This window comes from Anomalospiza imberbis, chromosome 6 (genome assembly GCF_031753505.1).
Source record: "Anomalospiza imberbis isolate Cuckoo-Finch-1a 21T00152 chromosome 6, ASM3175350v1, whole genome shotgun sequence".
Taxonomy (NCBI): Eukaryota; Metazoa; Chordata; class Aves; order Passeriformes; family Viduidae; genus Anomalospiza; species Anomalospiza imberbis.
In genome coordinates this window covers 12,391,447-12,419,255 of record NC_089686.1, presented here as the reverse complement: position 1 = coordinate 12,419,255, position 27,809 = coordinate 12,391,447, and the positions used below count along the sequence as shown (strand labels likewise).

The 27,809-nt window shown below is 46.1% G+C and overlaps 3 protein-coding genes across 4 annotated transcripts in view; 2 read left to right on the top strand and 1 right to left on the bottom strand.

The window, feature by feature from the left end:
• SETD3 (SET domain containing 3, actin N3(tau)-histidine methyltransferase) overlaps positions 1–27,809 on the bottom strand; it is a 611,377-nt gene that overhangs the window by 242,151 nt on the left and 341,417 nt on the right. The gene's annotated exons all lie outside the window — the stretch shown is intronic.
• CYP46A1 (cytochrome P450 family 46 subfamily A member 1) lies at positions 206–13,210 on the top strand. The gene is made up of 15 exons (XM_068192421.1): positions 206–369; positions 2,210–2,287; positions 2,790–2,871; positions 3,423–3,496; positions 4,173–4,259; positions 4,835–4,973; positions 5,533–5,643; positions 6,430–6,586; positions 6,909–6,971; positions 8,194–8,266; positions 8,700–8,784; positions 10,567–10,677; positions 10,925–11,013; positions 11,912–11,978; positions 12,795–13,210. The coding sequence occupies exons 1-15, from the start codon at positions 242–244 to the stop codon at positions 12,954–12,956; spliced, it is 1,506 nt and encodes a 501-aa protein (XP_068048522.1). The 5' UTR covers positions 206–241; the 3' UTR covers positions 12,957–13,210.
• Positions 19,120–27,280, top strand: LOC137475282 (extracellular tyrosine-protein kinase PKDCC-like). Of its 2 annotated transcripts, XM_068192420.1 has the most exons (7): positions 19,137–19,677; positions 19,843–19,965; positions 21,738–22,009; positions 23,152–23,231; positions 23,326–23,430; positions 24,880–25,056; positions 26,414–27,280. In XM_068192420.1, exons 1-7 carry the CDS (start codon positions 19,159–19,161, stop codon positions 26,515–26,517), a joined length of 1,380 nt encoding a protein of 459 aa, XP_068048521.1. In that variant the 5' UTR covers positions 19,137–19,158; the 3' UTR covers positions 26,518–27,280. The 2 variants fall into 2 exon arrangements, with proteins under 2 accessions (XP_068048520.1, XP_068048521.1); XM_068192419.1 differs by lacking the exon at positions 19,843–19,965 and having other exon boundaries at positions 19,120–19,677.

Sequence of the window (27,809 nt, the reverse complement as noted above, 5' to 3'; positions counted from 1 at the left end):
TCCTGTCTTCACAGGAAAAGCGCTCCAGCCCTGGGAGCATCTTCGTGTCCTCCTCCGGACCGCATCCATACGCGCACCCATGGGCACAGGCCGTGCGGGTGTGTTTGGACAGCGCTCCCAGCGCAGGCCGCCGCCGCCGGGCTCTTTAACTGGAGCCGGTCCCGCCCGCAGCCGGGGATTCTCCCGGCCGCCCCGGCCGCCCTTCGCTCGGGGCGGGAGGAGGCGCTGGCAGCCGGCGGGGATGGAGGTGCTGTGGGCGGCGGGGGGGCTCCTGCTGGCTCTGTCCCTCCTGGCCTTCGTCCTGTACTGCTGCTACGTGCAGTACATCCACGGCAAGTACGACCACATCCCCGGCGCCCCGCGGGAGAGGTAAGGGCCTGGCCGGGCAGGCGAGGGGGCGGCGGGCTGGCTCGGTGTCTCCGCAGAGCGCTCCCTGCCAGGCTGGAGCCGGGAGGCGACGTCAGAGCAGGAAATCAATCCTCCAGCCGCTGTCCATGGGCCGGGCCGGGCCCGGCGGCTGCGGGCAAGGGCAGCGGCCAGGGGTCACGCAGGCCGGGCACAGCGCTCGCGTGTGCCCGCTTCCCGGGAAGCGCCGGCACCGCCCGGCATCGCTGAGGATCCCGCAGCCTGCCCAGCAGCGCGGCCTGCCTGGCCGGTGCTGCGTGTCCTGACCTACATCTCCCGAGGGCCACAGCGGCACGAAGGGACGCTTCGGAGTCGCCCGCAGGAGCTGTGCGTGTGCTCATGACCCTGAAGAGAGACCTGACAGCGGCGTCAGCCGCGCAGGCGGGACCAGCACCGCCAGCCGTCCCACGCTGCGCCAGGAGGCACATTGACACTAACTCCACCAGGCACCTTCCGTGCCCTCCTTCATAAGCCAGGTGTTTAATTTCTGCCAAAAAAAAAAAAAAATTATAAGTGATAAGGGACAATGAGAAAGCTGCCAGCAAGGCAGCGCTGTCACGAGGAGTCGTGGTTCCCGCAGGAGTGTGTGAGCTTCCCACTTAATAACCTGTGGGTGCACATGCCCTCCGAAACGTGCCACAGGAAGAGACACCAGCACTCATACACAGCCTTACAGGGACACCACTCTCTCCTGCCCAGCTCCAGGCTTCATCCCATTTGTGTAATCAGGGTCAGATACCAAGACTAGAGAGAGGATGAACTTGTCATACCTGAACCTGCTTGTCCTTAGGTTCATTTTGAGGTGTGTAGTAACACTATGGAGTGATGGCACACCAGAGGAGCTGTGAGTGGGACCTTGTTGCCTGTGCTGCAGATAGAGCAGTTTCCAGAGCTAACAAAGGAGTTGTGTTTGGGGCTTTCACATCTCTTTGGAATACAGTTACAAAGGAGGAGTCAAACAAGTGGAGGATTAAAAGTTTCTGTAGACGTTGAGTAACTTTGTTAAATTCTTATTAAGTGCCTCCCAGTTCCAACAGTAATAAAATAAGAGCCTGTTTCCCCCCACAGCTTATTTATACTGAAAATGATGATAACATGGCTCTCTGTCTCTCAAATGGAAAACAGATCTTGAGATCTTGCTTCATTTAGAGAGGAGCTTGGCTAAATCTTCCCTCAGATTTATGCAAAGCCAGTGAGAATTCACCACTCACAGTTGAAGGAAGGAATTGATCTCTTAAGTTTTTAATGCAGCTATTGTATTTGAAGAGTTAACATTTTAAATTAATTTCTTCAATTTCCATATTAACCAGTAATTATCCTCCTTAGTATTTGAAATTATGCAGTTTTGGACAGAAGGAGATGGTTCCTAATTTCTCTTAGCAGAAATCCATTGACAGAAATGAAGTTACACTTACCAGGGATGAGCATGTATTAAGGAGTGTTTAATGCAAATGTCTCTTTCATGTACAGCAATGTAATAGCTGCAGTCAAGATTCACTCAGGCAAAGAGCAATGAAATTCATGGGAGATCCCATCCAGACCCAAACATCTCCTACAATACAGCATAAGAAAAAGATGCCATCCTTTATCTCTGTGCTGCTTTTCCTGGCTGCATGAGAGCTGCATGTCTTTGGTCCCCAGTTTACCAGCTTGGTGAGGGCTGGGCATTGGCACAGCTCAGAGTTATTTCCATCTTCCCTTATGAGGAAAACATGAGCAACACTCACTGAGCAACAAGGATTGCAATCCATACAAAACCCTATGCTGGCTTCCTTATGACACTCTTAACCTTCGTATTCTGCAGCTTTTTATTTGGACACCTGCCAATCATATGGAGAATGGTGAGGAAACAGGAGTTTACACCAGATCTCTTGCTGCAGTGGTAAGTTGAGGCACATCAATAACATTGAATGGGGTAGTCCTGTAGCACATATGGAGAAATCGAGGCACAAAGACCCTTACAGAATGACAATAATTAGCATCAGTGAGACAGTTGGCAAAGGAGCTAGAGGGAGCACTGATCTTTCAGATCAGATTAGATATTAAAAAAACTTTTTCACTGAAAGAATGGTTAGCCATTGGAATAAGGATAGTGGTGGAGTAACTTTGTGGAAATGTTCAAGAGATGTCTGATGTGGCACTTGAGGATATGGTTTAGGGGTGATTGTGGTGGTGATGAGTTGATGGTTGGATCAGATGATCTTGAAGGTCTCTTCCAACCTTGATTATTCTGTTCTTTGATTCTCTTAATGGCTTTATTGGCTGGGGACTGCAGTAGTTCCCACTGCAATGTGCTCTGGTCCTTCAAGGTTATTAGGTCTGAGCTGTTACATGTTGGTAGTTTGTACCATAATTCTCTTTTTTAAAAATTTCTCTTTTTACAGGGCAGAGAAATATGGACCTGTTGTACGAATTAATGCCTTTCACAGAGTCTCACTATTGATTGTGAGTCCTGAAGGAGTGAAGGTACTGAAAAATAAAACCAAATCAATGGTGGGAGTCAGCCCATCCCTCCATAACAGGAAAGCTGGTGCCTGATGATCAGAGCAGCACAGAGCAGCCAGTCTATGCTTGGCTGTAGCTGGGTTAGGAGGATGAAGTGCTTTGCTCTCCAGGTTGTCCGGGTTTTTTTTTTTATTTTTTCCTTGATCAGTTAATTTATTTCGTTGCTTTTATTTAAACAGCACATATAGCAAACATTTTCCATTTGTGAAAAGCAGACTGTCTACAAGAGCTTAGTATCTCAAATGAATGGGGCACGAGAGACCAAATTTCTTTCTCTAAATCTTTGCAATTACAACAGAGTGAGATTTCAGGTCATTGGCCAAAAAAGTGCTAGAGGGATACAAAGCAAGCTAGCAGCACAGGAACTGGGGAATCAGGGCACACCAACTAATTAATCTACTCTTCAGACTATAGCTGCAGAAGAGGAGAGTAGATGTGTGTGAGTGAAATTTTGTGTTTTGTCTGGGAAACAGATTGCACTCAGCATTCACTGACCTGAGGTTTTATTTTAGGAGTTCTTGATGTCACCACAGCACCCAAAGGATCCAATTGTGTATGGTAATCTCTTCAGCCTATTTGGTGAGAGGTAGGCAAAACCCATCTGAAGCCACTGTGATCTGAAAATAAGTGCAAGATTAATAATACCAAAGTCATGTCATTTTGACTCAGACCATTTACCTTAGTGTGGGGATTCATTTCTGATTCCAGACACATGTAAGCAGCATGTACCTATTAAACTATATGTCAAGTCAAATGTCTTCCCAGTCAGGGAGGAGGATGTGTTGGATTTTGTTTTACCTTGCTCATGTATCCTTTTTCCCCCTGGGGATATCCAGTTAGTCTCAGAGCAGTCTGCTCAAGACCATCATCAAAGTTCTCAGATTTTAGAGCACTGATTTTAGAGCACTCCATAAGGCATGTCAGTTTGCAGCTTCTAAATTCAATTCCAAAAAAAGGGAATTTTTCTTTGTTAGTCTGAAGCTTTTAAAAATATAACAATCCAGTTATTATAGCAATTATTTCCATAACAGGTGTAATGAACCAGCATCTTATTGAATTCAGCAGTCCACACCTACCTGGAGAAAAAATCTGTAGTTCGGTTGTCGTCCACAGTGATGCAATGGTTGCATACTCAAAGGTGCTCCCTACACACGGGAAAAATAAAAGAAAGTAGATGTAAAAGACTTACATTTGTGAGTACACGGGGTTCAACAGGCTCCCTTGCATAAATCTGTCCCTTTCCTTGTTTTCCTATGTGCTAGGTTTCTAGGGAATAGCTTGGTAACTGTTTGCAACCATGAGCATTGGCACAAGCAGCGGAGGATAATGGATCCAGCTTTCAGCAGAAGGTAAGGCAAATATTTCTGGGACCATCTAGCTGTTACTTTTACTGTATTGTCATGCTTCTCCCTGTCATTATTTGATATTTGGATGAAAAAACTTCCAACATTCAGTGCCAAAATAATATTTAACATAGAATCCAGCACTGCATTCCCACGCTAAGTATAATTTGACCAGACTGTCCACAGAGCAGTGACACCCCTATGAACTCAGCAATGGCAGAAAGGTCCTAAAGTTGTATATCCTGCCATATCCTGTTGGAAAAGATAAGTCAGAGGGTTGGTCTGGTTTCCTTGTGCATCTTCATGCATTGTATGCAGGGTCCAAAGATAAAGTCCATGTACAAAGGGCACAGGCCACTGCCCTTTGCCATGACAGATGTTGATTACATGGCAGGGCAGAGCAGGACTGATGTAAGGAGAATGCAGCTCATTCAATATGTTTACTTTTTAATGTATTAAGGCAAATTAATTATAAATTTTAAAAAAGTTACCATTTTCTATGGAAAATAACAAAGGTTGTTTTGTCTGAGCAAAGGTGTCCTGTCCAGAGCCCCCATTACTCATCTTTATTGCTTGTTCAGCTACCTGATTGGTCTGATGGAAACTTTTAATGAAAAAGCAGAAGAACTGATGGAGAAGCTAGAGGAAAAGGCAGATGGAAAAACAGAGTTTAGCATGCTGTCAATGATGAGCCGGGTGACTATGGATGTCATTGGAAAGGTACCAGCTGTCCCTTTCTTGTTTCCTCTCAACTGGCAGGAGGGGATGGAAGTAATGCCTACCAGCAGCAGGATGGGATCAGGAGCTGGAGGCAGGGAGAAAGACCTTTACCCAGCAGTGCCAGGAGACCTGCAGGACTAATAGTGCTACTTCCATTCTGGCTAAGTTATGGGAAGGGGCAGGTAGGGAAGGGTTTGCATAGTCTAGGTGTGGCGTGCAGGATGGGTACCCTTTGCAAAAGTCCTTTCAGCCTCATAGCTCCCACCCCCCTTGCCAAAAGGGACACACCAGGGCTCTTTCATGGTTGGAGGTTGTATTATTGCCATTGCATGTCAGCAGGAAGTCTGCCTTACACTGCCTTTTCCCTTTCTATGTAAGCCAGTTTGGGAGGAATGGAGAATAATGGTAAATTATTAATCCACCCAAATAAGGAGAAAACATAATGTCGATATTGCCCTCCCCTCGCAGCCTGAGATATTTTTAGGGGAAAAGACAGTGCTGTTTTCCTGCTCTTTCACCCCCACCCCAGCAAGTTGCCTTTTTCTCTCCTGCTTCTCAGGCAGCCTTTGGCCTGGAATTGAATGCACTGAGTGATGACCAGACGCCTTTACCCAACGCTGTGACTAAGATTATGGAGGGACTGAACAAGGCACGCGACCCCTTCATAAGGGTCTGTACTCTCCTCTCTGCAGTCCCCTCTTCTCACATTCAGCTGCTCCTCCTTGAGTTCATAGAGCTGTGCAAGGTCCATATATGTCAGGGAAACAGCCATCTGTAGATCTTTCCCTCCAACGGGCATCAAGATAAAATTCATTACTGCTTTAAAAAACTCATGATATTAACATTAATATTTAATGCTTCTTTTTTATTCTTTTGTTCTCCCCTCCTCCTTCTGATACAGTTTTATGCTCTCGTACCCATTAAAAATTGAGATTTTTGCCATTTTTCCAAGAAGGGCAGCAGCCTTCACTCAGGGTGGAAGAAATTTGAGCATTCTTGCTGTGAAAAAAATTATATTTTCAACCCAAATTCATCTACCAAATTCATCTGCTAGGAAATGATGGATGTAATATGAAATATTTAAGTAAAGAATTATTCCAGTGTCTCATGAAAGCTGTAGTTCAGGCTTTTACAGTTCATGTTTTCCTTTTTGAGACCAGGGGTGAGATTCTGCATTGCATGCTGCAGTTTCTTTCCATGGAGAGGTGATGAATTTTGCTCACAGTGCCCAAAACATCAGCTCTGATGAGACATGACATCAGCATGCACAGATTGAAATATTTCTTATTTCAGCCCAAACCCTTCATCCTGTGGGCATTCAGTTTGTTGCATGGAGAGCAAATGTTTTTGTGACAAGTGTCATTTAGTGCAAAACAAGGTGCTCACTTGTAAAATAACACTGAATTATTTTTTACCAGCAAAAGGAATAAAATGACAAAAGAAATTCTGTATTCAGTTCATGCCAGGGAAGCAGAAGCTGGTAAAGGAGGCCAGGGAGAGTGTGAGGCTGTTGAGACGTGTGGGGAAGCAGTGCATTGACCAGAGGAGAGAAGCCATCCAGAATGGGAAAGAAGCTACAATGGATATTCTTACACAGATACTGAAAGGAGATGGTAAGAGACACCTTGCTGTTTGAGTGAATTTCTCTGTGGTATGTTTTGCTGTGAAATTCAGGGAGGATTGTTTTGGGGATCTGAACTTGGATCTTCCTTTAAAGTTGTTTTCACACTGAAGATAGTGGGAGTTGCTTTGAAAATTCCCTGTTTCTTTGTGTTGGATCAAGTATTGGTCACAAGTCACCACTGAAATGCCCACTCAGCATCCTCTCTTGATGCCACCTCAGCCAATATGTGCCAAACAGGGCAGAGCATTCTGGTTGGTTCAGCTGGGGCACAGGGGCTTTTTCTAATTCCATTTGTTTTGCTATCTTGACAGCTCTGGAGAAGACTAGAGATGATGAAAACATTCTGGATAACTTTATCACTTTCTTTGTTGCAGGTTGGTTGCTATTTTAATGCTTGGGTATGTCATGTGGGAAGCTGTACTCATTCTTGAGCTGTCTACAGGGTCATGATTAACATCTTTTTTAATCATAATTAACATCATGACTCTGTGATGCTGCTGCAACCAGGAGTCTCTTGGTTGGAAGACCAAGTATTACAGTGGCATAGGACCAGCTGGGTGAGGTCTGAAGAGAACTCTTATTTTTCTCACACAGGCAAGAGATATATTGTCCTCTTTCAGTGATATCAACGCAGCAAATAATGCCAGGCTGGTGTTTTCCAACCACTGGCTTCCCACTCTGTTTTCCAGCCTCTGTCTTTCCACTGCCCACTGGGGTGCAAGGCTATTCCTTATGGGGTTCTGGCCCTTCCACCCAGATCCCACTAAACCCCACCAAAAACATCTTTTACACGTTCAATGTGTCTTTGCATCACCTCACACATATGATTGAATGCCATTCTTGCCTAAGTAGGTGAAGGCACTGTCCAGCCAATCAGAAAATGTATGGGCTGAGTGATTATGTGAGATAGTTTTTTTTTTTTTTTTTTGCAGATTTTACAGATCAAGATGATTTATGTTCATAAGAAGGTGTGGTCAAAATGCTGTTCTTTAGCAAGAAAGATGTTATTGCAACAGATGTCTTTGCAGAAGTCTGTTTTCTGTAATGCTTTAAAATAGTACATATGTCTATCCATGAAAAAAAGGTAAAAGTGTCCACATCAGAGAGTCACAAAGTGGGTAAGGTTGGAAGGGTCTTCTGGTCCAAACTCCTTGCTTAAACAGGATCATCCTAACATGTAAAGCAGACCTTTCAAAGAAAGATGATAAGAAGCTCTGTTTTCCCTCAAAACCAGTAAATCCTTCCTTTTTGGCAGAACTGTGTGTCCCATAATATGACAAGGCAAATCCTGGACCTCACTGGCACTCCTGTTAGAGAGCTCATGACCCTAGTAGTCGGTACTGCATGCAACCACTGCAGATTTGACTTGGGCAAGATGGACAAGGACATATCTTTGCCAGCTGTGTCGTTTTCTTGTCATTGTTGAAAGCTCTTTATGTAGACTTTACATACCTTTTATTATTTCCTTAATTTTCTAGCATATTTAAAATAAAATATTCAGGGTTTGATGTTTAATTCACAATCACCCTAGTAGACCGTCTTTGTACTGTGTTATTATTTCATACTAACTTCTAAACTGGTTTTTATTATCATCAGGTCATGAAACCAGTTCCAATCAGATGACATTTACAGTTATGGCACTGGGTCAACATCCTGAAATACTGGAAAGGTACGTGTGCTCCAATTTTCAGACCCAGCTTGATGTTAATTAGAAGGTGAACTTAATTGTAAGGGTTATGAACAAGATAGGATCAATAAATTCTAGCCTCCCTTCCAAACTAAACAGTTTCCCAGTACCAATATATCCAAAATGTATAAAAAGAAAAACCTTATGATGGATTATTTCAGTTTCACCTAGGTGATTTTTTCCAAAGCCTTTATACATACAGGTGCCAAATCCCACCTGATTCAGCTGCCTTGTATGCACATTGCCTCATCCTGATATGAGGTATAAGTTCAGGAAGCCTGGATGAGAATGGGTTGGCATTTTGCCTGAGGTGTTTAAGTCCAACTCAGTGTCTGGAACTTAAAATAATGTAATTTGTCAACTTGCCTAGCAAGAAACAGGCATCTGCATCTAACAAGTTTTAATTGACCTGCAGGGCTCAGGCTGAAGTGGATGAGGTGCTTGGTGCCAAGAGAGACGTTGACTATGAGGATCTTGGCAAGCTCACCTACTTATCACAGGTACTGTAGGAGTGAGGTAAGATACCAGGCAGAGCTGTTTGGTAGCTTCTGACATGTCATGGAGGAGCTCCAAACTTTTAAAATTTTAAAAACGATGCTAATATTTTGTCCTGATAATGTTTGTCCCCAGAGAGTCAGCCAGCAGGTAGCCTGACACATTCGCAGCAGTCCAGACTTATTGGGAAGATGCTCCTCAATTACCAGACTGGAAGCTAGAGTAGAGTTGCATAATCCCTATCAGTTTAAGGTGAATCAATAGCTGTAATTTTAAGAAAGGTGTGCAGATTTGAGCCCAACCTGTGTGTGAATGCCATACACTTCCCTAATTAGCTTGATTTTGATTATTGTTAAAGCATTTCCAGCTATGATCTCACCATATGCAATAAAGTGGGATTTGAGGATAGCCAAAAATAATGGCTGGGTTTTCTAATGTCAATTTTTCATTATTCGGTCTTGAAACTCTCTTCAGTCACTTAGGGGTGGTGGGGGCAAGAGTTTGGTCCTAAAAGAGGTCTTGTGTATAGAAGTGCTGGTTGGTAACAAACTGCAAAGCTAGGGTTGGCTATTAGCCAGTATTTGTGTTGCATTTCCTTTCTTCACAAGATGGGGGACACCAGTAGCCCTCAGGAGAGGCTGAATCACAGTCCTGGCAGCTGTTGTGCATAAATTGCCCTGTGATTTTAGTAGTCCACCATGATCCTTTTTGTTTTAAACTGCCCTGCTGAGGTAAGCAACAGTGTTTTACCATTTGGCATATCCCATCCCACAAATTACTGTGCTTTGATAGCAGATAGATTTCATAGGTCTATTTCTCATAAGGAAAAGGCAATTCTATGTGATTACAGAAATCAGCAGGCTTCCTTAGGCTTCTCCAAACACCATCACAATTATACCACTCCAATTAGGATGAGGTATCTAAGCCTTTCAGTTTTAAGACAGATCACATGAGAGGTCCTCAAAGCAGACAATTTATTTTAACAGCACAATCCTGGATCTGTACAATCAAAATCAGTCACCCTTGGTCAGAGCCAGTCCATCACTGGAGTATCAGAGACCATGGGACTCCTCTCCTGTTGTTCAGGCAATTCTGAATCCTTTTGTCCAGGTTTCTTTTTCATTAGTCCACTCGTGCATGCACACTGTTAATTGCATTTTCAGTGCGATGCTCATGTGCACTGTTAATTAGGTTTCACTTTGATGAAATAAGCCATTCTTACAGCTCACTGACACCAAAAGAAGTGGTCTTGTTCCATTTTTTTCTCAATATTCCCTATTCATTTTCCTTTGCTAGGTTGTTTTTTGTCTTTGTGGGTCTGTGACCTGGCTCAGCTCCTCAAGCAGCAGAAGCAGGACAAAGGCAGGAGCTGAGAGTGGGAAGGAAGTGGGAGCAATCACCCGCCCTCATGGCAGCCAGTGCCCAGAACAGCTCATCAGGGGCAGGAGACTTCACTCTTAGATATTCCTTCTGAGTTTGCTTCCTAATAATTTTTCACTTAGTTGTTCATCTGACTTGAGGTGTTGGATCCGTTCCAGGATCCCTTCTGGGTTTTGTGTATTTTTCTTTCTATTTGACCAGCTGTAAGAAAGAGCCAGGCCTGAAGGAGCTGATGTAGCCACATATATTTTGCCCACAGGAGTCCAAGGCAGATAGACCAGCATCCATTTCAAAAGTCAAAATCTCCCATTTAGCATAAGTGAAAGGCCACAGGGAGGTAATTAATTTTATTTCTGCTTCATGCAGTGTATGAACTAACTGACCTCTTGTGCTTTTTGCTGACACAGGTTTTGAAGGAGTCGCTGCGGCTGTACCCGCCCCTCTCGGGGACGGTCCGCAGGCTGGAGAAGGAACATGTCATCAATGGCATCAGAATTCCTGCAAACACCACCATCTTTGTGAGTCCCATCCACCATCAGCAGCTTTTAATCCAAATGTGACAGATCTGTGGATGAGAGGGCCAAAATCTTCCCTGGGCATATTTGTTCTGGCTTCTCTAAAATTTTGACCAACACTGGGGTATGAATTAAGATTCTCAGCTGGGACTGGAGAGTGGAAGGCATTTATGGTTTTATACCTCGGACAGCAAAGAGGCATTTTCAATGTGTTGCTCCTGACTAACAAAAATAAACTCTTTCTTGCCAGCTCAACACTTATGTAATGGGAAGGATGGAAAAGTTTTTCAAGGATCCGCTTACTTTTGATCCAGATCGATTCAGCAAAGATGCACCTAAGTGAGTTTCTTTTAACTCCCTTGTTATTAAATATGTATTAAGAAATCATTACAGGAAGAGATTTTAAGGGAAAGAAAAGTAGAATAAAACTATTTTTCCATTTCAGTATGAGTAACACTAAATCATCCAAATGTAAATAGAGAGCACTGCTTTTGTTCAAGAATTCTTTAGACCAAATATTACCTTACAAAAAAAAAAAAAAGACCAATGTTATTGTTATTAAATGTTTATATTGAGGTCAAAGCTTTGGGCCCAAACCAGGTTGAATATTTTCCTTAGTGTATTGCAAGCATTTAGTGCAGGATAGTCCTGGTCCCAGGCTGCTTGAAATGTCTCCATATTAGACAGGAGAGAAGGGGCTGAGGGAGAGAAGATGCTGTTCAGCCACGTGGGCAGGCAGTCTAGTCTAGTCAGTGGTGAGGAGTGCAATAGAAGGAACCAGTGAGTGACTGAACAGATGCAGAGATCAGCACCAGCTACTTCATGAGTCAAGAGTTTTCCTTCAGCCTAGAGTTAGTCTGATCTCCTAAACCAAACACACTCTCACTCACATGCTTCAGAGCTGCCCAAAGGTGCAATAATTGGGCAGATTGTGACATCCTCATGACAGGCTGAAGAGCATTTAGAGTGTGCTTGGCATTCAGCTTTGAAATAAGGCTGGCATGCATCAAAACAGCTCTGGCAGCTGAGCCATACAGTAAAGAGTGATGACAAGGAAATGTGCTGCTGAGCTGTATTGCTGCTCTGAAGCAAAAAAAGAGCTAGTTTGGAGACTGCTTTAACAAGTCCAATAGGTGAGGGGATATTTAGACCATTTCCTTGCTGTTGTGATGAAATATTTGCTTGTTTCTTTACAACCAAGTTGTCAGAGTGACAATTTTGAGCATTTTCATTGCAGGCCATATTACTGCTATTTTCCATTCTCTCTGGGACCCCGATCCTGCATCGGGCAGGTGTTTGCACAGGTGAGTAGAGGCCTGGAACAACACTTGGTTAGCAAGCACTGGGCCAGCTCAGGGTGTGCTGACCATGGGTGGTGGTGGCCACCAGAGGCCACAGTGATGCCCTGTGCACTGTCCCTCTTCTCCTCAGAGGGAAGATCTCCCCCCATGCCCATGACAGGCCTGTCTCTCAAATGTTGTCACAAGAGCAGACGTCCATGCAGCCAAGGTATCTGCAGGGAGGAGCAGCAGGCTGCACTCCTTCCAAACTGTCCTGGGCCAGCCTGCTTGAATCCAAACCCCTTAATGGGAATCACAGTCAGCATTCTTTTGCCAGCCATGGTCAAGCACACAGGGGATATGAAGGGGTCTTGGGGATCATCTCATGGCTGCCACTGACACAATCAAGGCAGGGAAAACATCAGCTGGAGGAGGACAAAAGCCAGAACTGGCACAGAGAAGGTGAGGAGAGGGCTACATGGACAGAAGGAGCAATTTAATGTGTGTAAGCATGGCAGAGAGCATTTCAGGACAGCCAGAGGCCAGTGCTTTGGGTCTGTGCTGTGAGCTCATCTAAGCTTCAGTGCTTTAGTTTTACAGTCTAACTTCCAAAATGGGTTTAACACATAAACATGAAGTCTGATCTTAGTGCCTGTCAGTTGTCTTCAAATCCAGGAAGTCCCAGGTTTCCTGCCCAAACTCAACCAGCTGCATTAACAGAGTAACATTTAACTTTTAAATCTCTGTATTGACAAAGCAGTGTAAGATAGCAGACTGACTTTAAGCAGCTGCAGTCCAAGCTGTATTTGCTGTCACTGACTTCTGATTTCTTCTTAACAGATGGAGGTAAAAGTGGTGATGGCAAAGCTGCTGCAGAGGTTTGAAATACAGCTGGTGCCAGGACAGAGTTTTAAACTCATAGAGGCTGGAACCTTAAAGCCACTAGATGGAGTAATATGTAAATTAAAGCCAAGGAGCTCTGCAAGAAGCTGCCAGGCATGACTGCTCAGGGAGGGGAGCATGGCATGCTACTGGTAGTGTTTCTTCTGATTTTGAAGATCTTGATACTAATCAAGGGTTAAATTTTGTAGACCTCTTCAGAGGATTACTAGACTGAAATTATTTCTAACCTTCCTTATAATTTACTGAAGAAAACCTTATGAGAATCACTCTACTGAGCATCTTCAATCTGGAAGTGTACCTGGAATTGCCAAGTTTGTTCTTTTTCCCTGGGGGGCTATTTGATTCTGACCAGACTTGGTAAAGAACATCCTGTCACTGGGGTATCCCTGGAGTGCCACACAAACCTACACTCCAATCCCATCTCATGGTTTCCACTAAGCTTATATACTACACAACATGGTCTAAGTAAGCCCTTTTTTGGGAAGTTTCTTACTTACACAATGAAATCAGAAAAGAGTAGAGCATAGATTTGGGCTGAATTTAGGAAGAGATGTTTGGAGATAGTCTCTTGGTCAAAGCAATTTTTCTATCCCTGCTCCAAATGTGAGTAACAATTGATAAGAGCAATCTGAAAAAAACCTCAATAAATCAGAGTCCGAGGCCACTACTTTTTCCTGGTGCTACTGCCTGATTTTTATTCAGTCTCTTCTACTTTTCTTTTGGTGTTATGCAAAACATAGATTCCCAGTCCACACTGTAGAAAGGGACTGTCCTGCTTCCTCCTACCCTTCCACACAGCCTGTGCTCATTCTTCTGAGACACTCTTCTTTGTGGGGAAGGTATTGCTATGTTTATTTTAACCTGGATCTTTATTTTCTCCATCTTGTTTGCCACACAGATACAGTAACACTTTGACCAGATGGTCTAGTAGGGCTGGAAATAAGTGTCTGAACTAAATGCTGCTTAAAATGGTGTTGCCACTGAAGAAATGTGTCTGCAATTTGAGCCAGAGACAGGAGAAGGAAGGTCCTGCACCCCGTTCTTCTGCAGATGTGCCTGAATAGCTCACTGCATGTAGACTTGCAGCCAGGCTCTGCTAGGGAGAAAAAACTATAATTTGAAAATGCTGCCTTCCAGAAATGTGGATACCTAATAGAAGTTTGGGCCTCCTCTATCATGAAATACAGAGAATTAAAGGCAATTGATGATGCCACTTTTCTTTCTTATCTTTCTGAATTAAAAGGGCAAGAAGACAGTCCATGCACTGTCAGCTTCCTGTGGTGGTTTCCATACCAGGAGAGTAACATCCCAGAGTTTTCCCTGACCTTGCTGCTGTTGTGCACCATCTCATTCAGGCAGAAGTGGGATAGCAAGCCCAGAAGGTCGATGCTGCTTTTGATAATACAATCAACACCTCACAGTGTAGTAATATGACTTTCACCTGGGGTACCAATACCTGTATTGCCAGGGAAGGTTTGTCCATCTGTCAGTAGACCAGCTTTTCAAGAACTTGTGCTGGAAATCTGATTATATCCTCCTAGACATTAATGAAATCTCATTGGGAAGACTGAGGACTCTTCAGCTGGACACGTGTTTCCAGGAGGTGATGCAATAGCGAGTGGGATGCAGCATGCCAGACAGGCTGGATGTGCTGGTGGCATAACAAATGGCTGAATCCGGGGAATATGTCAAAGGCAGGGCAGTATCTCTGTGCTGTGGGGAGTGGGGGGGAAGCTGTGACAGGAATGGCATATGCTGTGAACAGCACACAGACAGCTCGACAGACACTGGCAAATTGTGCTGTGGAAATGTGAGATGCCACCACACCAGGGCTCTGCTCAGTGCTACCAATGAACTAGTTGAGATTTATTAGTTACACACACCTACTGCCTTCTGCCACCTCTGCAATGAGGTCAGGCACCTCCAAGGAGGGCTCAAGGGGGGTGTTAGCATGTTAAAATTCTGCAGTGAGTTCTGTCAGCCCTCATGTGCCCAAGACCAGAGCTTCCTGACTGCTTTGTGCTTACCCTCCTCAGAGGATACTCTTCCTGCTCTCTCTGCAAGCCCAAATGCCATCCAGCTCTTACAGGAGCAGTGGCCCAGGTCTTGCTCTTTTTCCTGCATCCAGGAGTGTCTCCTGTCAGCAGATGGCAAGCACTCATTGCTGATGCACCCAACAGCAGCAGCGCTCCTCAGCCTTCACAACACCTCTCTTAGGTCAGACTGCCCTCATACCACTGCAGGAAATGCTGGCCTGTGGGGCCATGCAAATGCCCTGCATGGTTTCATCCTGCGCCTCTAGCCAGGAGGTCATCCTTCATCTGATAAAAAACAAAACAAAAACAAAAAACAAAAAACAAAAAACAAAAAACAAAAACCACAAAACAAACCCCAAACAAACCAAAAAAACCCCAAACTGAGCAGGAAAGCTGCTTCCTAGTGCCCTATATGCCAGCTGGGTGCTGGCATCAGCTTTGTTCAACCCTGTTGAGAAACCTCAGCCCATAAGTGCCTAGGGAGACAGCTGTGCCTGCCATGGGCTGCATAAACACCTGGGAGCTGCAGCTATCTTGGACACCACAGAAAAGGACAGTTTTTCTTCCTGCTGGGGAAGAGAAACTATTTCAGTTTTAGGGCAATCATTATTGCCCCAAGACCTTGGCTAGGGTTCCTGGCTGGTAAGGCAAAAAAGCAGAGCAAAGTCTGTCTCCCTAGTTCACTTGCTTGTGGGAAGGTATCGTACCTGCATCTAACTTTCATCTTATCCTTTTCCTGGCTCTTGAGCAATACAAAGAGAAATCTGGAAATGCCTGGTGGGGTGATTTTTTCCTGGGTGCCACCCGGGCATGGCCACACACAGGCCAGTGTTGTATGCCTGGAGGCTGGATGCAAGAAGGATTCTCAGTTGACATGGATGTGCAAAGCCAGGCTGCTCAGGATGGCTCCTGCCCCTGCACTCTGCAGGTAAGAGCCTGCCCTCCAGCAGCTCCTCTGGCTTTCACCCTGCCGCAGATGTGCACACTTGCAGCTGGACAGGAACTGTCTGGAGACAGCCAGAAGCTCAGCTGGCAGGAGTCAAGGTAACTGCTGCCCTCAAAGGCAAGGGCACCAGTGATGACATGTATTCCCAAGAGTCTGTATTAGAGCTGTCTAAGTCTTCCTCCTGTTGTGAAGTGGCTGCTGCAGGTTTCTTTGATCCCTCTCCCAGACCTATAAACTCCTGGCCTCCCTCTTCTGGACTGATGCCCAGGACTTTCATGTATGTGCTCGGAGTGAAAATTTTCCCCCCAGGATTTCTCCCCAGGTTTTTTATGCTAACCCAAGAGCTTGATCCCATCCCTTCTAGATCAGTGTCATAGACAAGAAATAGGGAAATGCTGCTGCATAGTTCTCTTGGGATAGGAGGGAACTAGCTAGAGAAATTGTACCCAGAGGTGTCTGTCTTTCAGAAGGCAAACACTTTCAGTGCTGGCATGGGAAAATGGGATGCTTTCTCACCCCAATTAGTCTGGAGCAGACAAGACTCCCAGTTTTTCATCTGCACTTCATGTACAGACTCATACATTTTGAGAAAGGAGCCCAGCTAGCATTAGTGCCAGGACAATTCTTCATGAGAGGAATCTCATTCTAGCCCTTACAGGAAGCCAGAAGAAGCTAAGCATGGGATTCAATCATACTAACTGAAATTATAGCAAAGTCTGATATTTTCTGAACCGCGGACAGCCTTCTGCTCCATCTATAGCCTATAAAGGAATGGATGTAGATAAGGAAGTGTAAGATACTGGTGGGCCTAGGGGAGCACACAGGTTAACCATACGTGGATTTGCACTTGGAGGGGTTGTATGATGAGAGTTGCAACAGGAGGCCTTCCCTGGATTTAAGCAGCCTCTGCTGCTGAGACCATACAGTCACAAAGCAGATCTCTGTGACACGTACCCATCTGCTCCACACAGTGCTCACATGCTATTAAAGGTGATAAAGGCAGGCAGAACCCTCAAAGTAACTAAAAGACACTCAAATGATCACACACTCCACTGCTACATCCCTGCTGCAGCACTTTGCTGTGTTTCCCATTTCAGGTGTTGGCTGTATCAAGCAAGGCCACCTCTTGTGCCATAGTCTGCAGAAAGCCTTGAACAACAGAGCCATGGTCTTGGCAGGAATCCTTAAGTGCTACTGTAAAGCAAGTAAATAATAATTTGTTGCTATTTTTTATGTATCTGTGAGTCTTCTCTAATAGGTCTTGATACTATTACAGTGCCGAGGACAGGCTGAAATTAGATAATAGTACACACAGTTGGCATCTATTCCCTTGGAAACACAGGTAAAAATGTATTTAATACCTCTCCAGTGACAATGAATATTCATTAATATGACACAGATGTATACTTGATTTGAAAATAAGAACAGTAATTAAAGAGCTATTAAGGTTAAAAAGCAACAAAGGAAATTCAGCTACTGAAAGAGCTGTTCTGGGATCAGCTTCTAACCTGTCTGTGCATGGGTAAGCACAGGAGGCCTGAGATTTTCCACTTGATTATTTTACATGTAGGCAGACAGTTTATTTTGCCTTCCCTCCCCAAACTCTGCAATCTGGAAATGACCTGAGTTCAGAGTTCATTTCGCCTGCTCTCTTACTGAAGAGCTGTGCTCTGCTGAGGCACTTTAGTCTCTCATTGGCTGCTCTGGTGGTATTGAACCAAGAAGAAGTGAAAGGGAAACTTTCTGCAGGCTTTTGGGAAGGAAGCTGTTTTAAAGTGATCATTTATATACATTATTTTCATTAAAATAGCCTTGGATTAAAAATCATTTCAGAGATTACACCAGCCATGATAGCTGACTTGCTGTAATCTCTGAAAAGCTCTATCCCACTGGCCATGAGATTAAAGTTGAATTTCTTAGGGATGTTTCACAAAGGTTCCTTTGCAGGGGTGGCTTGCGGCCGTGACCCGAGCAGTGCACACAGAGGGTGGGTGTTATGAGTGAGTCAGGAGAGAGGTTTTGGCACTGCTGTGCATGGAGGGGGGATGATGGAGCAGATGTGCCCAAGGGCAGTGCAGCACTGCAGGACTGAGAGATCCCACCACATGATCACAGCCAGGGCACACCCTGTGCAATCTCACCCACTGTGTGTCAGTGGGTGACCTGCCAGAAGCTGCAGGCTCTCAGCAGGGCTGTGTTACCAGGAACAGGGCAGCAGCATCCTCCTAGCCCAACTGTGCCATGCATCACCTGCTCCCTTTCTGGGGAGGGTCTAGTGGCTAGTTATGCCACTGAAAACATTAGAGCAGAAAATGACGTGGACCAGGTGGAGAGGCAGACTATTGTTTTAATTTCTAACCCGATAACATAAACATAAATTTAGGAAGTGAATCCACCAATTTGGCCGGTGTTCCAGGCTGCTCAGTGAGGAGAGTTAACTGCGTATTGCCTAAATTAGAAGCAGACAAACTGCATCTGCCTTTGCCCTAAGCTAACCTGACTGACTTTCTGCACAGCAGAGCCCGGTGCAGACACGTGTCTAAAACCAGTGACAGAGTCGCGGCAGGGACCTGTCCTGCTTCTCGCACCCGCGTTGGAAACTTTCCTGTCCCACGGAGATACACGTGTGTCACAGAAGGCAACCCTGAGCTGTGTCACCACGCCAATCGATATGATCGCCTCACAAACAAATGATAAAAGTTGTGTTTTCTGCCTGCATTGGCTGGTTTTGCTGGAGGACGGGTTTGGTTTCTTTTTTTTTTCCCTAGAAGAAATTCCAATTCCGTGCTTAGGCAGTGTATTGCTGATTCAACCTAGTAGGGTTTATCCTTCTAATAAGAGAAACTGTCAGTGTTTGCTCTCCTTAGAAACCTAACCTGAGAGTTTTAAGCGGCAGGGAAACGTGATATCCCAGTTCTCACTGGTATTAATCCGTCGTACATCCCTCGGCTGTAATCTGCGGTATCCTCTAGCAGAGCTGACGAAATTCACGCCCGTGAAACCCGCGTGTTCTGCTATGAACGGCCGTCGTTGGAGCGTGGCCGGGTGTCTGCGGGGATGTGCCGCTCGCAGCCGTCAGCCCCGGTTCCCACCCCGGGCCACCTCCTCCAGAGCCACTAAGGCTGCGCCGCCGCCGCCTCCCCTCCTTGGGCGGTCCGTGCCTCCGCTGCCCCGTGCGCCCGCGGGGCCGGGCCGGGCCGGGCCGGCGGGGTGGGGGCGCCGGGGGCCCGACACGCCCCCTCGGCGGCGCTCGGCTTCCCGGCGCGGCGGAGCGCGGGCGGCAGAGCGGCGGGAGCCGGGCGGCGCAGCCCCGCTCTCCATGGCGGCGGCGGGGCGGGCGCGGCGCGGAGCTCGGCTGAGCGCGGCCGCGCTGCTGGCGCTGCCGGCCCTGGCGCTGCTGGCGCTGCCGGCGCTCCCGGTGCTGCCGCCCGGCCGCGGCGGCGGCGGCGGCGGTGAGGCGCAGCCGGGCTTCTCGCCGCCGCTCCTGCTGCCGCCGGGCTTGCGGGAGGAGCTGCGGCAGAGGCGGCGCGACCTGCGGCGGCTGGAGGCGGTGGCGGGCGGCGGGGAGGCGGCGGCCGCGGCAGGGCTGGGCTGCGGCGACCTGAGCCGGGCGACGGCCGTCAGCGTGCTGGGCTGGGGCTTCACCAAGGTGGTGGCGCGGGCGGCGCTGGCGGGCGGAGGCACCGTGGCCCTCAAGTCGGTGCACGGGGCGGGCCGGGAGGTGCGGCGGTGCGTGCAGCGGTACGGGGCGCCGGCCGGCTGCCGCCGCCTGGCCGCCTACAAGCTGCTCAAGGAGGTGACGCTGCTGCAGCGCCTGCAGCACCCCGGCATCGTCAAGGTACGGCGGGGGGCTGCGGGAGGCGCTGCCTCGGCACGGCGGGGCCGGGGAATTGTTGCCGGGGCTGAGCCGGTCCGCCCGAGTGCCCGCGCTGTGCCCGGGCGGCCGAGATCTGTTGGCATTGGCAGCGACATCGACCCGACCGCGGCTTCTACTCTCCCGCAGCTGCACGGCCAATGCTATGACAACAGCGGAGATGCCGAGCTACGGGTCACAGCCATGCTGGAGCTGGGATCCCCGCTGGAGATGATTCAGCTCCTGCAGACCCCCTGGGAGGAAAGATTTAAAGTAAGAAAACAAAGTAAAGGAGTTTTTTCAGTAGCCTTTAGACCACAAACTGGGCAAAGCGGCGAAGAGCCGGTGGTGACCGCTGGGACAAACGGGGTTCTCCTGCTGACACTCTGTTTGATCCCGCAAATTGTCCGTAAATCGTTTCCTCTTCATCCTTTAAAATCACATTAACACAGCCCTAGCTTGGTGTCTCACGGTTAGTTTCTTTCTCCATAGAGCGGGTGTTAAAATAACTTCATCTGGGAGGAAATAGACACAAAATCGTACTCGGTGCTGGGGTGGTGGTTAATACCTTCGATTACACGAGAACGTTCGTTTTACCTCTATATTGCCTATACACACACACACAGATATATATATATATATATACACATCTATATATACCTCAGTTGGGGGTTCAATACTAGTTGTTTGGGTGCCAGGAGGAAAAAAAGCATCATCTAAAAAACCAAGGGTATCTTAGTGTCAGCAAGAAATGCTTTGGGCAAAATAAAAGCACAACAAAAGTCCTAAAATAAAATTTCTGTCTGCATGTGGTCTTAGATGTTGAAGGGGAGCCTTGCCATCTGAGCCAGAGCGGGAGTGTGGCAACCATTCGCTCAGCTGTGGGATGCAAAGCTGGGATTCTTAGGATTGCTTCACTAAACAAGTTAAAATAGCATCAGAGTCATTTCTCTTGGCTTGGGGAGTTTTACTTTCTTCAATTCCATGCTAGCTTCTACATAGCTTTCCTAGCAGCTCATCTTCTTAAGTGTGCCAAAATCTTCTGTAAGAAATCCATGATGCTGGATTAGCTGGTGGTAAAGTTTGGTATGGTGGCATTAGAGATTTTAACAATCTGCAGAAGACACTAACTCAGAATTTACACTGGCACTATCTAGTCCTGTTTCCTAATTAGGGTGTCTAAACATATGGGATTCTCTTGTTATGAGCCACATCAGATACCAGGGATTGTGCGAGCTGTTCCAGGGGAAAAAACCCTTGCTCCTGCACAGATCGCTATCGGCAGTGGCGAGGGGTGACGTGGGGCTGCCTGGCACACCTAGCTGAGGATACACTTTGTCTGATGCCAGGGCTCCTGATACTGAATGAAAACTACTGCAAAAAGCTGCTTGAGCAAAGTGCTGGTGCAGTATAAATGCACTCCTCGAGCTCTAGTTTGTTTAAAAATAATTTACCAGGCTTTCTGCTGGGTCAGGTATTGTCCAGCAATTCCCTGCTGCCAGAAAGCTGTCATAAAAGCAAAAAAAGCTGGCAATAAATACATTGCAAGCCTTGACTAATTCTTCAGAAGCATGATTGTGTGCCCAAATTCATACTGCTGGGGGATGCAGCAAGGCATGAATCTGGTATTAATGACCATGGAGCCTCAGTCTATATTGAGCAGCATGGGGGAAGGGAGGGGAATCTATTAATTTTATGCCAGACTGGGAAAAACCCTTCTGATTTCAGCTAGCAAATCAATATAGCTTCTGAAACATGAAGGCTGCTATTGTTTTCCTCACAGCTTTCTCCTCTAGCTCTTCTAACTGCAAATGTCTCTTTTTGTGTACACACATTTAAAAAAAATGTTGCTAAACTACTTACCAGTCAAATCCTGTGGCAATGTTGATAATAAATTTTGTAGCATACATATAATTACCTTTTAAGTTCTGTGTGCCTTTTTTCCCTTTTAATTTAATTGAATGCCCTCCCCTTTGTTCTACTTCCAATTTAATAGCTGTTTTTCATCTGTTTTTTTCCATGCATATTCATCTTCTCTTTCTCAGATTTGCCTGAGTCTTGTGAAACTGCTGTTTTACTTGGCACATTCCCCCCTGGGTTCAATAGCCCTCTTGGATTTCCAGCCAAGGCAGTTTGTTATGGTGGATGGAAACCTAAAAGTGACAGACATGGATGATGCCAGCACCGAGGAGCTGTCTTGCAAGGAAGATAATGACTGCACACTCGACTTCCCTACCAAAAGTTTCCCTCTCAAATGCTCCATGGTTGGGAAATGTGAAGGAATAAATGAAAAGAAGAATCTGTTCAATGCGTATCGGTATGTCCAGCTACACAGGGGAAGATTTGGGGTGGTTGAGCTCACGCCCTGCCTCTAGCACCTTGTTCTTGTTCCATGTGGTGATTCCTCTCACCTCTGTCAAAGGGTAGTTAAGGATCACTTTGAAGCAAGTTATTTTCCTTATAAGGCAGGAAAATAGTGTAGTTGTTGTCTGGTGAGAATGAAGGCATCTTTCTTCTGCTGCTCCCTTTTCCCAACACCCTCTAAAAACTTGCCCCAGAGCTTGCACCTGTAAATTTGCTGTTTGCCAAACAAGCCCTGGTGCTTGATAGCTTGATATCCATGGGCTGTGCTTGCTGAAAGCAGCGGCAGTGCAGGCTACCTGCAAAACTCCACCAGCTTTGAGTCCTGTTCTTGGGAGCAGGCTGGCCAGTGCTTCCTTTCATCTCCAAATCTCCCTGTGGGCTCCTGTGGGACAGCAAAGGAACAGGTAACAGGCAAGGGGCTGAGGCGGCTGCTGCACTTCACGTGGGCCATCAGCTGAGAATGCAGGGACTTTTCCTGCACCACTGATGCAGGTCACATCCTGGAAGGAAGCCTTGGCAGCTGGATATTTACGCAGACAGACTTAGTAAGGGAGCTTGGATTTCCAGGATTCAGTGCTAAAGGGTAAATCCCTGCATAGATTATTGCAGCCTTGCAGTAGCACTTGTCTCTTGTGCACTTCTTCCCTAGGACAGGAATTTTGTGGAACGGTCAGGAAAAGAGTCATCCTGACTTTTCAGGGGCAATAAGAAGGTCAAATCTTTTCAGGACGAGGGAAAGATCTTGTATGAGTCTTATTTTATACAGGTTTGTTTTTTTTTTTTTTTTTTGGTTTTTTTTTTTTTTTTTTTTTTGTGGGAAATACATTGCTTAGTATACAAAAGTGGCTCAGGGGAACAAGGGGAAGCTTTATTGCATGAAGCTTTGCAAGGTAGATTTCATGCAGCAAGGACCAGGCTGTCAGACCAACTCACAGCAACCATCTGCGGCACCAAGATGTGCCCAAACATAACTTTGTAACCAAAACAGACTTACTAGTTGCATATGGATAATCAAGTCACGGGAAAATGTAGACAACTTAATCACCAGGGAAATGAAGAGACTCTATTCTAATCAGCCTGTGGGATTTTTTGCAGGTACTTTTTCACCTATCTTTTGCCACACTCTGCACCACCAGCTTTGCGGCCCCTTTTGAGTGATATTCTGAATGCAACAGGTATCAGCTAATATTCATAAACTTCTTTATTAGAAGTCTCTAAATGGTATTTCATGTAATTGCTTATCTTTGTCATATTTTTCCTTAAATGTAGGTGATTTACGATATGGAATAAATGAAACCCTGAGAGCTTTTGAAAAGGTTTTACATCTGTACAAGTCTGGGCTCTATCTTCAGAAAAGACCTCTTCTTTTAAAAGGTAGTTGGTTTTGAATGCTCTAAGTAACTACTGAGGGAGCGAGACACTTGGTAACTGATCGAATTCTGATCTCCCCTATGTTTAGGCAGTTTATAGTGACTAGAAAAAGCACCAAAAGTGTCTTTTTTTGAACAGGCTTTTGTTGTTTTTTTCCATGGGAGCTATGCATGGTTGTACTGCTTTGCAAAGTAAAAGCAGTTCAGGCAATCTACATGGGCATGTGTTTGCACTGCTTCTAAATACTCTTCTCATAATGAACATCAGTGTTTCAAGAGAATGTATTTGGGATAGCAAAGTGAGTGGCTTCTGTCTTGGGATATCCTTATCCTTTGGGCCAACAGGTCCATTTTCTGTGCTGGTATTCAAACTTCCCATTTGACTGTGTGGCTTCTGTCTGCTGAGCACAGGTTATTATGGAAACAGAGTGGGCAGGTGACAGCACCAAGAGGAGTGTGGCAGGGTACCTGGAGCCTTGGTGCCCTCTAAGTTCCATTTCTCTGAAGATCATTCTATTGGACCTGTTGATGGATAAATGTGCCTTTATGAGGTGCATTCTTCTGAAAAGGACCCATTCAGTGGTAGAGATGAGGCTGACCAGAAGGAAGTTTCCAAACTCCAGTGGTTACTGTGGCTTGCGTTTTCCTGAGCATTCACATGAGGTGGTGGCTGATGGTGGCTTGCAGAAGGAAATCTCTTTACATGTGAAAGAACTATAATTTGCACTGTTATGAACAAAGATATCTGGTCATTTGCATGGAAGGACCAGCAGCTTTAACAGGAATTACTGGTATTTTCCAACAACACCTGTCTATTGGCTTCACACTGTGCCAAAATGATCACCATCCTAGAGGTGTGGGAAGGTGAGGAGAGGCTCTTAGCAGTCACTGAACAATAGCCTGAACAACACCTGCTCAGGCTTGTCAGGTCCTTTGTCAGAGATCTCCTTGTCAGGAGCCAGGATCTGGCCTCCCTTTCCCCCAGTAGGGTTCCTCAATCTCCTGTTTCTGTGGGTGGCACCATGATGGGTGGGTCAGTACGTGCCCCATGTAGCTTGGTGCTGGATCTGTGATGAGCTTCTGCTGTTGAGGTTGGGGTGTAGAAGAGGTTATTTTGAGGCTGGCTTCTCCAGGGAAAACATGGAGGGCCTATGGCTTTGCACAGCAGCCTCCTCCTCTTACCCACCCCTGTGTTGGCACCCCTTTCCCTTCACCTCTGACTCCTCTCCTACATCTGTGGGCGGTTTGCTGTCCTGTACCCCACTGCAGAACCAAAGAGCAAGATTTGGGTTTCTTTTAGCTTTGCAGCTCCACCTCACTCCACCTTGGCAGGTCAGTTCAGTCTGTCAGTGTTGCAATCCTTTTAAGAGTTTCACTGATTAAGTGTGTAGTGTAACTAGTCTCTGAAAGTGCACCTGGAGTGTTTCCCTAGCCACCCTCTTTCTGTCCCCAGACTACATCTCCCTGAAGGGTTTCCGGACCGTGGAAGGAGAAGGCTACAAGTGCTGGCCCTCCTACAGCCACCTGGGCTGCCTGCTGTCCATTCACAGCGCCGAGGAAGCCGCTGCCATTTGTAACTCCCAGCTGCAATGTCAAAGCTTTATTGTCACCCAGCACAGGACGTGGACAGGTGAGCTTGGGCAATGTGACAGGGTGCTGCCACGTGGTGCTGCTGCCTTCCTCCATAGTGCCTTGAGCCTACAGGCACATGTAAAAGCTTCATTCCTTATTCTCACGCTCAGATGGCTGCCGCTGTGGGCATCCAGAAATCTCCTGAGTGTTTGTAAGGAGACACAAGAGCAGTTATGTTCTCTCTCTGCACCTTTTTTCCTCTACAAATTTTGCTCAGGACTGCCAGGTATTGTTAAACACTTACTCATTTCTTGCAGAGATGGCTTCACTTTGGTGTTAGGCTAAACAATCCCTGTGGTATGTATAGTTTGCAGAGCTGTGGGGATTTTAGAGATGAAAAAAGCCATGTAAAAGAAGGTGGTTACTATTGTTATAATTAAAAGAATCATAGCTTACAAGTTGTTATACCCTTTATCAAAACTAAAGCCCCAAGCCAAGGGATTTCCAGAATGTCCCTGTAATTAGCTCTGATTATAGCCTCTTACAGTTAGCATGTTTTCAGAATTATTTTAAATTATCTCATTTAGCTGACACTTCAAGCGTGGGCTAAATTGTTTCTTGAAGTAAAACACTAAATCAGGTAAATGAGTGTTTTCACTCACAATGGTGCTAAAGAATCATCTTTTTTCAGTTCACATGACATTTAAAAAAACGCTCTAAACTATCAAAAATGCAGCTTTTCTGAGGGCTTGTGTGCAAATGGCATGTGGCAAACTAGTTACATAAGAGTGCTTACACGGATGCAACATAAATCTCTTTGAGCCACCAAGTTTCACACCAGCAATGGATTGTGTGAGCTGTGCCTAACACAGCACATCTGGCTTCCTCACAAGGCAGCTGTTAGTGCTGTGTGTAGTGCCTGTCTGGAAGGAATCCTGCTTGAAACCATGGTGAGGATGCAGGAGAGGCATGTGGGACAGGGACCCTTTCTGCAGTGCCTTGCTGGGGTGCTGATCCCTGACGTCCTGCACCATGCCTGAGGTCTTTAGCGGTTCCCTTCCTGACTTTTTTCTTCCTTTCAGTTTCATGGCTCATCTTTGCAGCCAAAGATGCCAGAACTGTGTGGCTGAAATGCCAAGTGCCTAAGTTTGCCAGCTGGATTAATGAGAGCTGTGGGAATGTGCTGTTCTCTCCTAGGGCTGCTTGGTAAAGCAAAGCAACCCCTCTGGGGCTGGATGATGCATTCCTTGTGCACAGTCTGAGCATCTGGAATTTACTGGGAGTGTAAAACACATCTATGGCAGGGCAGAGTGACCCTCCATTCAGCAAACAGTGTGTTCCTGTGCCTTTTGCAATAAATAGCGTGGCTCAAGGTGAACATCTCTATTAAACTTGCATTTTTATTTCCTTTCCAGGACGCCCACTCGCCTCATTTCAGAGTAGCTGGACTGATTTAATACCGGATACTAACGCTGTAGTCTATATTAAACGTTCGGCTTCCTCAGGGGAAAGACTTTAAAGACAATGAGATCACATAAAATGATCCTGGGAGGAACAAACTGCTGGGGAGAATTTCATCTGCTGGAAAGAATGACATATTTTATTTTGCTTTGGGATGGGATCTCCCTGCCAGCTCAGATAGAGTCAAATGCTGCTGTCTCCTTGATCAAAGCTCAATTTTCTCATTGCTGCTCCACTAGCTTCTTTTCTGTTCCCACACTGCTGTTCCACATAAATGGTCCCAATTCTAGTCAAATGTTGCTAGACTGTGCAATACTTAGCTTTGCTGCTTTGGCCAAGCTTGTCAGCCAAGAAATAGAATTAGCTGCAAGGGATCCAGCTTGGGTAGGCTTAGTTATTTCAGTCACCTCCAAAAATCTACAGATAATGCACTTTGGAGAAGGCAACAGCTCTTTTTGCAGCTGCAAACTGGGTTTTCTTACTGCTGCAAATATAAAGGACTGGATTTTAGTGAGGAAGTCAAGGTTGCAGGGTCGGGATCCATAACCAGAGGTTGATGATGGGGGTGTTCCTCCAAGGAGGGTCCTGATTCAGTTCCTTCCAGTGCAGGGGAGGGAAGTGGTGTACAGGTCAACACTGGATCCAAATATCTGTGTGTTTGGATGCAGGATTTGGGGTTGATCCTATGTGATTTCTAATACCAGCTCCCATGTATCAACCTTGAAGGTTTTTCTCTGTTACTTTCCATGAAAGAGCGAGACATTCAAATTATTTATATGTAAGGTGTGACTTTCTATGATAAAGAATTACTTTATTCTAAACATGCTGTGTGAAGTTTTTTTTTTTTTCTTTAATTTCCTAAGTCTTTACTGTAACCAAATGAAGAAATGCCAGTGTTTCCTACCTTCAGCTCACCTAGCACCGTTACCCACTCCTGAGGCCAACCTGTGAGTGCTCCAAGCAGTGTATGAATGTTCCTGAGCCCTCTTGGACACTTAGGTCTTGAAGGACACTGTGGCTGTATTTGCAGGCTTCTGAGCATAGAGGAGACTGTGCGGTCTCAAGAGCCTCCTGCAACTGCCCTTTGCTAAAATTGTAGATGTGGCCTCTGAAAAATACCTGGGGTTAGTATAATTTCATACTGTAAGAGGTGACAGTGTCATGTGCCACTGCTGGGAGTCCCTGGAGGCAGTGACTATCCAGGACCTCTTCTGTAGCACTGTCGGGAAAGCCTAAATCACCACTGACCTCATGTCTCCAAGGGAAGGTCTCTGGCTTTGTGCAGGGGAGCCACATTACAGCCTCTGCGTGATGCCGCATGTTTTCTGCTTGTCCCACACCGGAAATTAC

Excerpts from the sequence above, each read along its gene's own strand:
- LOC137475282 (XM_068192420.1), top strand. The coding sequence starts at position 19,159 with ATGGCGGCGGCGGGGCGGGCGCGGCGCGGAGCTCGGCTGAGCGCGGCC. Across the intron at positions 19,966-21,737 it reads CCTGGGAGGAAAGATTTAAA|ATTTGCCTGAGTCTTGTGAA; the intron begins GTAAGAAAACAA and ends TCTCTTTCTCAG. Across the intron at positions 23,232-23,325 it reads TGATATTCTGAATGCAACAG|GTGATTTACGATATGGAATA; the intron begins GTATCAGCTAAT and ends CCTTAAATGTAG.
- CYP46A1 (XM_068192421.1), top strand. The coding sequence starts at position 242 with ATGGAGGTGCTGTGGGCGGCGGGGGGGCTCCTGCTGGCTCTGTCCCTC. Across the intron at positions 4,974-5,532 it reads CTATGGATGTCATTGGAAAG|GCAGCCTTTGGCCTGGAATT; the intron begins GTACCAGCTGTC and ends CCTGCTTCTCAG. Across the intron at positions 6,587-6,908 it reads ACAGATACTGAAAGGAGATG|CTCTGGAGAAGACTAGAGAT; the intron begins GTAAGAGACACC and ends CTATCTTGACAG.